Source organism: Pollicipes pollicipes, unplaced genomic scaffold, assembly GCF_011947565.3.
Source record: "Pollicipes pollicipes isolate AB1234 unplaced genomic scaffold, Ppol_2.1 Scaffold_3087;HRSCAF=3621_pilon_pilon_pilon, whole genome shotgun sequence".
NCBI lineage: Eukaryota > Metazoa > Arthropoda > Thecostraca > Pollicipedomorpha > Pollicipedidae > Pollicipes > Pollicipes pollicipes.
In genome coordinates, this window is record NW_023596225.1 from 2,322,565 (window position 1) to 2,332,824 (window position 10,260).

General features: G+C 50.0%; 1 protein-coding gene across 1 annotated transcript; it reads right to left on the bottom strand.

The window, feature by feature from the left end:
* Positions 1 to 313: 313 nt before the first annotated feature.
* Positions 314 to 6,362, bottom strand: Mlc-c (Myosin light chain cytoplasmic). The gene is made up of 5 exons (XM_037212430.1): positions 6,252 to 6,362; positions 4,892 to 4,919; positions 3,178 to 3,318; positions 2,573 to 2,737; positions 314 to 1,151 (listed from the first exon to the last, which is right to left on the bottom strand). Exons 1-5 carry the CDS (start codon positions 6,258 to 6,260, stop codon positions 1,045 to 1,047), a joined length of 450 nt encoding a protein of 149 aa, XP_037068325.1. The 5' UTR covers positions 6,261 to 6,362; the 3' UTR covers positions 314 to 1,044.
* Positions 6,363 to 10,260: the final 3,898 nt, after the last annotated feature.

Genomic DNA, 10,260 nt, shown 5'->3' on the forward strand with positions numbered 1-10,260 from the left:
AGGTGATTGGCGTTTTTCCAGCAGTCCGATTCGATCATGCGCACAGCAGCTCTACCAACGCCTTACGCCAAATGAATGCCTACCCGGTAGTCCCGGGTAATCTGCTTACCCCGTTCCCGCTACATTATCCCATAGTTGCGGCTATAACGTAAACGGCTGGAAGATGGGACTATTTGGCCCACAAACAGATCATCGCTGATCACCGTGAACACTGATTTATGCATTGGTCGATGGATTTCTGGAGAAACGTCTCGTCCTTGTTGCTTCGCGAATTCGGCGAATCGCATCCCACCATTCCACCCAAAACAGAAAACGTCTAGAAAAGTATATTTTTAATTTAGGCCGTCCTCTGCCAAAAACAGTCGTCCTGGCGCTACAAAAGTGATTAGCACAACACAGCAGGATTGGCGACCACAACCGAGGAATGTGTTGCTAGCCCCGGGATTCGGCGAGCACGCGTCCGACCGCCCCAGGGGTACACCTTGTCCGAATCGACGCAAAAGGCACGGCTTCCAGCGGGCCTGCGGGGCTGCAGGCGACAAGGTCATCTGCAAACAGCCGGGCCACAAGAGGACCGCCAGAGACGCATAAAGTACGACCGAACCGGAAAACGTGAATAATAAATATCGCACAGGCCTGTTAGTCGACACAAGCATTAACGACTCGTCGCTCTCCCGCCCACGTTTCCTGCCGATGGACCGCAAGCAGGGCGGGTGGCTGGCCGGGCCGGCGTAGCCAGGCGGCGGCCCGCCGCGGCCGACGGTCCGGCGCCCGCTAGCTGCGAAGACTCTCAGCACCTGGCCGGCGAGCGGCCCGCTCCAAGACGGCGAACTGGGGCGCCCGCGATGGCGGGACCCGGGCGCGGCGCTCGGCTCCGTGCCGCGCCACACCCCACACCGGGACAGACTGCGATTACGGATCAGAGATAGCGTGGCGTCGCTCCGTTCACTATCCGACGGCGGCGCGGACCGCGAGCGCGGGCGGTGGGGCCGGCCGTCCGGCACCCGGCCGCGCAGCGCGCCGCCGCCCGCGGCCGTCACGCCTCTAGCCGCTCAGCACCGAGTGCACGAACTCCTCGTAATTAACGTTGCCTTGCGAGTCCTCGTGGCCGGTCATCAGCTGCTCCACCTCTTCGTCGGAGAGTTTCTCGCCTGCGGTAGACAGAGCGGTCAGGAGGGCGGTCCCGCACCGGCGGCAGGGTCGTCGCTACCTCCCGGCGGCTGTGCACGGCTTGCAAACACCGGTCCAGTGGCCCTCGCGCCATAAAACCGCAAAACCGCAGAGGTCGCCCACCTGCACCGCGCATCGAAGCCGTGAAAGCCCGACATTGCTGGCCTCTGGCCCTCCTTTCGACACGTTTTCAGGACCAGACTAGGGTCAGCGAGAGCGTAACCAACAGCCCCGGTCGGTCGGTGTCGTAACCGGAAGGAAGGCGTCAGGCACACCACTCGGTGCATATGCCATCCCTGTTATTCTAAAATGGTCGGTCGAAGTAATTTATGACCCGTACGAGGAAAACGGCCTTCACAGACAAGACAAGCTGTGTGGCAGACGTTTCCAAAAAAGGCCATGCTAGCTGGTGATACACTTCCACTCAGGGTGGCAATATTCTGACACTTGGGTAGCAGGGATGTCGCCACTGCCCTTGGCCTAGCCCACGATCCGCCAATTAACAACGGGCCATGCGGCGCAACCTAACACCAAGACGCCTCGGGCTTGGTAAATTGGCCGCGCAGGTCAGATGTCAGGGTTCGGGGTCAAGGGGCAACGGATTAGAAGCCATGCCGTGCCTGCGTAGTCCGCTGGGATCCACAACTTTGACAAAATGAGGTTGCACTTACATCCTGCACACGTAACTGGCTGAATTTTAGAACGCAAGGCTCACTTGCCCGAGTGCAGTCCGGAACTCACATGAGTGCCACACTGCATGTTCATACGTCTGCATGCACAACAAAAGGCTATCGGAAGAGGCCAGAAAATGCATGGTACCCCTGGCAAAAGGAACAGCAGCCACAAAAAAAAACTGAAAAGCGCGTTCTTCGACCACCGCCATCTTTCCTACCAGCCAACTAAAATTGGCTATTATCGCGCCACCCGCGAATTCCTGTCGGCACCCTAACTCCGCACTGTCTGTACACGATCAAACCACCAATTATCAACTGGCGTAGAGGACGTTTACCACCCGTAATGATGAGGATTCTAGAACTCGAGGGACGGGGTAGGGAGGGGAAACCACCTGTCCCGTCTTCTTTCTCAGCACAACAGAGAACACAAGAACAAATACAAATGAAAATTTGTTTAAGGGTAAGGTAGGTGAGAGCATCAAACATTCTCAACATACATGAACTGAATTCCCGCGCTAACATGAAAAGATGAGTTCTAATATCGCTAATGACGTCATGCTTGACGAGACAAAAACGCACACCTTTTTCCCAGCTGCTCAACCCATCACTTCAACTTGTCGTTCAAAACAGACCAAGCTACCCGAAAGTAGTGTAGCGGGAGGCGCCTCCCCCCCCCCCCCCCCCCCCACGCGCCCGGACCCCGCCGCGACGGGCGGCAGACCACCTACCCAGGGTGGTGAGCAGGTGCCGCAGCTCGGCAGACGAGATGTAGCCGTTGCCTTCTTTGTCGAAGTGGCGCAGGCCCTCGATGAAGTCGTCGGCGGTGTCGGCCGACTTCTGCTTGGTGATGGTCTGCATGATGGGCAGGAACACCTCGAAGTTGATGCGGTCCTCTGGGAAGACAGCGGCCATGTCAACAACGCTCGCTTCAAGACTGTGCAGACTCCAATGATCTGTGGCATTGGAGCAGCCCACACCGCGTCGGGGTCTGCACATTCGTCACGCAGCCGGCGGGGGTTCAAAGCCCACAGCTAGCGATACTTATCTGGCCGGCGAAGGGCATGTTCGCAACACGCAGCCTTATGGCGCTGGCGTAAGGTACAATGAATGTTACTCCGGTGGCGAGTGATTCAAAAGAGCCACACAGTGCGCCGCGGACAGGACTGTTTACTAGAAGTTCGAGTCGTCGTGACTAGGATAACCACAAACACGATTAATCTCAAAAACTCAGACGGGATTACTGACCACAGAAAACTGTCAGTTAAACAGTATCTGCAAACATCGCAGCAAGCCCTCTCTCCGCGAGGCGTGGCGCCGCCGGGCTGGTGCTCACCTGGCCGGTGAGACTGGCACAGCTTCTTCACCTCTGCCTCAGTGGGGTTCTGCCCTAGGGCACGCAGCACATCGCCAATCTGGGCCACATGGATCTGGCCATCCCCCTTGTTATCAAATATTTGGAATGCCTCTTGAAACTCTGCAAGGAAAGTTTTGACATGTCACATATTGGCTTTGAGCAATTTAGGTTGAAAACAAAACAGCACAGCTGATTCATAATGCTAGGAGTGGGGCTATTAGTTTCATATCCAGTCCCAGGGAAAAGTTGTACCCTCACACATCATACCTCAGCAGCATGCAGTTAACTTTATGGCCTGGAAATCTATAATTGCAATACAAGGTGACAGAGTAGTTTACACAAAAAGGTACAGATACAGAGAGCAGTAAGGCCAATGAATGCTTTATTCTTATTTCCATAAAAAATCATGCTCGCCCTCTGACATAACACTGCCAACAGAATGGCAATGATGACAAATCTGCAGGCCACTGATCATGCTCTGGCATATCAGAGGGCAGAGTAGTGGTTTTGCCACATCAGCTGCAGGGCTCAACCCAAGGTCAACTTGCTAAGCATCCAAACTGTGTGCTCCTCCCTGACTTGCCCATTTTTTGTCATTTGAAGAAAAGTATACCAATCATGCATACATTCCTTACTCTTAGTTGTTAGTTAAGGGCCAAGCAGCAGAACATGACCAGGAAATGAGCAAGGTTCCATATACACAACATTGACTTTAAAGTGATGCTATTCTCCAGTACATTCAAATTTCTTCAAACATGATGACATCTTCGGCAGGGAGTGCCGTCACATTGGTGGAGCTCAGCTGCCTGCTGTGAGACCAGGCTGCCAGCTGAGAGGCTCAGCTGGAAGCTATGGGAAGACTTGAACCCCTCCCCCTCCCCCACCACACAACATGTTGGTGGCCATGAATTCCAGGATTGGGTGGTTGGACTTAGACTAAGCATGGGTTTAATGAATCCATCCCAATCAAAACAATATTGAAAAATTAACATAGGAGTATGATTGTTTTGCACACCAATTTAAGATGGGTCATGAGATGGATGACTTTATGGAAGGATGGTGATGATGGAATGGATGATGGAATGTTAATGAACAGATGATGGAAGTTTAGCAAGACAGTCTTTTAACAAAATCTAAAAAATAGTTTGCTTAATTAGGTGGACTCTTGCCTGACTTATTTGATATAAAATAAACAAAGGCAACTTATCTAGGAGCATTAGTGACTTGGATGAAAGGCATATTTGAAATATCTCAGAGATCCGCATGTCCACGATGATAGGACAACATTTCCTATCTTCCCATATATGATCATAAGTGGTCTAAATGATGATGATTTTGGGTTTTAGGGCATATCAACTGCTGTAGGTCATGCAGCGACCCTAAGTGGCTTAGAGTTGGCAGCTCAAGCCTCCCAGCCTGACCCCTTCATACTGCACTGGCTAGGTAGCTCACATTGTAGGATGGATTGAAAGACTAGGTGAGCCATTTGTGAACCATACATTTTTCAAGCAAATGTTACTTAATTCTGATCCTGCTGCAAACCAAGTGCATAAATGATTAATTTAATTTGGCTTAGCAGTAACATTCCAATGTTGATACAATGTGGGCCAAAATAGATCTACTTATAAAGCTGTAATAAACTTTTCTGGAGTCAAGCACAAGTATGCTTACAAGTGCAGTCACTTGACCTTACCTGCGATCTGATCCTCATTGTAGGCAGCCTGAAACAACAAAAATACACTTGGTAATGGTGTTCCACCAGTTTAAAAAAACTTATTTCAATGAACTGTGGATGGTTGTAGGTAGACCATGCACCAAGACATAGCTGGCTCTTACCTTCCACTTGTACTTGGTGACCAAAGAAAAATTGCCTGCTAGAAGTATGCTGATTTCAAATTTATGCATGTTAAGTATATTTCCTACAAATGTCATACATAAAGATACAGTTTTAAGACAAGACAATGACAGTTTTGATAACACTGCAGCCAAAATATCAGTATGTATTTTTTCCTTTTTCCTGGTTATTCTATATAGAATAAGGCTAACAGTAGTCTTTCTTTTAGTGTTAGCAGAGACCCAGGGCAAAACTTTGAGACTAAAAATACTGTCATAGCCAAGGTAACTAATGCTGTAGGAGCATGGCAGACAAGCAAACATGACACTGAGAAATGGATAACCTGCATCATTGCAAAAATGTAGATAAAACCCACATCCCCAAGAAGTTGAGCACATTCATTAAGCTCTGAATCACATAGCATACACATGATGTCATTGAAACATTCTCTGTGTTCTCTGGCATATACACTCTGTGGTAGTAGTGCTGATCATGGTTACTTTGAATTTACACACATTCCATGACTTTTTTACATTTTCCCCACAAGACATCCTTTTTCATGACTGGGTGTAACATTATGGACATATTTTGCTACCAATCAAAACAATATTTTCACTGCTTTTAATGGTAGCAACCAAAATTTCACAAGACTTGTTTTGGCATTTAGCCCTTCATAATCCTATGCCATGGATGATTTAATGACCAATTCATAAGCAGATTATGTGTGGCCACCACCCAATCCAGTCTCACGTGATGTGGCACAGAATATGTGATGCCCAGCTCAGTGCTAGTTGATAAAATATTTCCATGGTAAAGATCCCCCAAGATGTCCAGTACCAAGATTGCATGCTACACACACTGCCAACATAAGCATTCCTAACGTGACCCACTTTACGGTGGGTCATATTACGGTACTAAACGTCCCACACCACACGCCAGCATACCAAAACAGCCCCACAAACCCACACACGCAAAAAGATGTCAGGAACTATCTCAGATGCAGCCATCTGGATTTCACACCATGTAATTTTGGGCAAAACCTGCCACGATCCGCCTCACTCAAATGACAAAGAACGGACGGGCCACTCCCTTCACAGTGACCGCCAATCTCCAAGGTGTCATCCGCCATTCGGCATAATCCCACAGCTACACACGTCACACATGCCAGTCTCTTCAATTTGCTTGCTCGGCAGTGGCATTTGGAAAAACACCTACGTACCATTTTCATATCTGTATCCGACAAGTACACGCCCAACAGCTCAGCGCTCCGCGGAGATAGCCTCACTCGACAAGCGAGAGCACCAATGAGACGGGCATCAACCGAAGCAAAAACTCATTGCGACACAAGCACGAGGCAAGATTAGGGTGAATTGGACTCTCTCGAGCTCATATGGTAGCTGTGACGTCAGCCAGGCACTATTTTTGCTGTGCAATCTATTTCAGGTTCTGTACTAGACCATGCGGTTGTCAAAGGCGAATTTATGCTTCAGTTAACGGGAACCGCACGGCATGCTGGAACCCCACCGCTACAAAACTTCCTCGGTTATGGCCAAATGATATTTGGTTTTGAACCTTATGTGCGAGAATTATCTTGCTCTGTGCAACGCATCCCCCCCCCCCCATTATTAGGGGAGTAATATACCGCACCACACAGAGTGCAATTAGAGAGAACGTGATACTTGCTCCATGGTAACAGCCAGTGAAACACAGGGGTGCTAGATATGGAGCGATGACGACACTGGCCAATGCTGGACGGAAAGAGGTAGGAAGGATGCAAAAGGTAAGGTTCATGTTGTAGCTGGGCGAAGGATGAAAAAACATATTTCTCCATACCTTTTGCTCTTGATCATATGGGGAGGGCCAAATAACAACACCTAACATTATATGCTGTCATGCAGTGTCCCAGCCAGCATTTTATCGTGGCTCCGGCTGGTCCCTCACGGAGTAGATTGAGTGGGCGGTGATACAATGCCCAGCACGGCCCCAAATGCCCGTTGTAACATTTTTTATGACGGGCTGCGGCCTGCCCATGCCCCCCTCCCCCCTCCTCCGATCTCGGTCTAGCTACCTGCGGCCTGAGGACTAGTTGTGCAGCACCTAAGCGCACATCGGGAAAATGTCAGGATATCGGCGTGGTCTGGGCAAGCGCTGGGCTCCAGCTAAGACCCTGTTTGGCCCCATCTAATAGAAACCCTGTATACCAACTGGGTACAAGTCTATATCAGGGATGGGCCGAGCAAGGATAACGTGAAGCAGAGTGGAGTGCAGGGTGGGTCCGACAAGGGCGCGAGCTGAACTCTGGGCTTGCTGGGTTCTGACAGGGCGCCAGCTGGGCCCTGGCTGCGCAAAGCCGGGCTACTCGGTTCTCGGTTTTTGTTCATAACACCTGGAACGCGTAGAGCATCCCACGCAGTGCAATGGTTGGCGTAACATTTGTGGTACTGGTTAAGACAAAACTTGCCTTACAGTTCAAGATTTGGGTAGCATTTGGAGACCTTGGATGCGTTTAATGAGAGCCATCACACTCGTTCGACCATTTCACCAGGCCACTGAGGTCAACCTAAAGAAGAAAAGCGGCGGGGGGCCTCGGAGCAGGACAGTACACCTTAGTATTATCCGCGGGGGGCCTCGGAGCAGGACAGTACACCTTAGTATTATCCGCGGGGGGCCTCGGAGCAGGACAGTACACCTTAGTATTATCCGCGGGGGGCCCCGGAGCAGCACAGTACACCTTAGTATTATCCGCGAACATCTTGGCCGCGCTTTGCACTTCTGGTAAATCGTCGATAAAAATAATGAGCATGGTTGGTCCTAGCGCCGATCCTAAAAGGGAGCCGCTGGCGACGTCGGTCCAGTCAGTCCTCAATCCATGGACTCGAGCCCACTGCTTTCGGTTGAAAGCAGACTTACTTTATAATTTGCTCTGCAACTTAAAAGAGCTGCATGATGCTGTAGTTCATTTATTGCCCAGATCCAAGTATTCTGTCTTCAAAGGTCTACCAGCATTTGCAGACTGGCGTGGCATAAGGTCGAGCTGATATGGCAAAGAAAAATGCGTGTTTTTCACAATAGCATTATCAGACAGGGGTCTTATTTTGTGTCAGATCTGAGGTGTACGAAAGCTGAGATAAACAGCAGCGAGGCGCATCGCTTGTCGTCCGTCTATTAAAACAGACTGTACATGTTACTTTGAAAGCGATGCAAAAGCTACATTCAATGTTACCAGCAGTCAGTAACCCCATTGCAATGTGACATTCTTGGGTGTTACAAACAAATGGTCGGTGGGCAGGAACAGGTCATGTGCCGCCCGTTACACGGCCGTGGGCTACCGTCTGGTGACCAGGCGCCGGTTGGGGCTTTATCAGTCATGTGTCACCGGTCGGAGACTGTCCCTGTGGTGGCATCACATCACGGCCGTGGGCTACCGTTTGGTGACCAGGCGCCGGTCGGGGCTTTATCAGTCATGTGTCACCGGTCGGAGACTGTCCCTGTGGTGGCATCACATCACGGCCGTGGGCTACCGTCTGGTGACCAGGCGCCGGTCGGGGCTTTATCAGTCATGTGTCACAGGTCGGAGACTGCCCTTGTTGTCGCTGTCTGGTGACCAGGCGCCGGCGGTGCTTTATCAGTCAAGTGTCACCGGTCGGGAACTGCCCTTGTGGTGGCATCACATCCGGCTGAGTGTCGGTGTTTTGCAGCGGCGGCGGAAGCCAAGCGACGAGGGCAGTGGTTGCGTTTCTCATGGCACGTTTCATGCACTTTGGTGTGTTATTTCAAATTCGAAAGTGTTTGCTTAGTTCCATCCTTCACTCTTGAAGAATACCACTTGCGCCTATTCTTCGATGTGGTAATTGCCAGTTGCATATGACTGAGCAGACCATGATCAGGCAGAATACTCAGACAAAACCCCGAAAACGACGTCTGCTGCTCGGCATTTCAACTGTCCGCGAAACAGCATAGTTCGGCACTGCGGCGAGCAACATCCCTTCTATTTATTACCACTTGTTGGCGAGCATGTTCCTCACAAGAAGGGAAGTTATCTAAAAGAATGTTTTAGTTGACGCATTGCACCCACTAAAATTTAGTATATTCGTAAGCATCCGTGATTTGATATGTCTCCTATGTTTTCGTTAAGATGGTCACCCAAAATAATAAATTGATCGCACTTAGGCCTCTATTTGTGATGATACCACATCGTGTGCTCCTGGTGATCGGCAGAGCTCCTAGTCTGCACTTTCTCAGAAGGTTGCTCAACACATGCTACCGTTGAGTTGGGCTAGACTGGCCCCACCAGTTCACTGCGGAGAACCAGGCGAAACAGAAAGTGGCACTCGGTTTCATGGTTACTTCAGACGGGCTTTTGTGCACCGAGAAGACGCATCCTACCATGGGCTGCTAATTTGTGATGTTTCAGCGGCCATGAATGAGTACCAAGAAACTGCAAAGGCAACCTTGGAAGAGATCGACGCTGCCATCTCCAAGTCTTCAAGGGCCACGGTATCATGGAAAAGATCGCCCCTGCCATGCCCAAGTCTTCAAGGGCCACGGTACCGTGGAAGAGATCGACGCTGCCATCTCCAAGCCTTCAAGGGCCATGGTACTGGGGAAGGGGGCGCCTCGTCCGTATGACGGGAGTGAGCCAAGCGTTCAAGGGCAAGGGCTTCTCCATTGAAAAAGCTCAAGTACGTGATGTCATTTTGCTGTGTTGCGTTGAGCTACGAAACTCGGGTCATATTGAGTATCACTGTAGGACAATTTCTTGCCCATGTACTGTCGACTTGCACTCAATCTCATATTTCGGCTGGCATTGATCTTGATATAAGGGCATGATGTTCAGGCCTGAAGTCATATACTACAGTCATTAGCTTGTGGCAGACCACTGGTCACGACATCGTTAATAACCTTACGTCATACTTTCCAAAGCTCACGTTTGAAAATTGCTGAGCCTATAAACCTGCGATCTGTTTAATGGGAATAAATGAAAGGATACTTTAAAAGATGCACTTTGCAACCACTAAAAGAAAGTCTTCTACTGGCTCGGATCAGACGCTATAAAGTATTGATCGCAGTTTGTTGCTAATTCTGAACGTGGAGTAGGGTGTGGGTGAGATTAGGAGTTATACAGATATCGAGGAAAGTTCTAGTATGGTTAAAATCATGCGGTTGTGAATTCATGCGCGTTTGGAGGTCCCAATTTATTACCAAATGGTAGTTGGAAACCAGGCTGC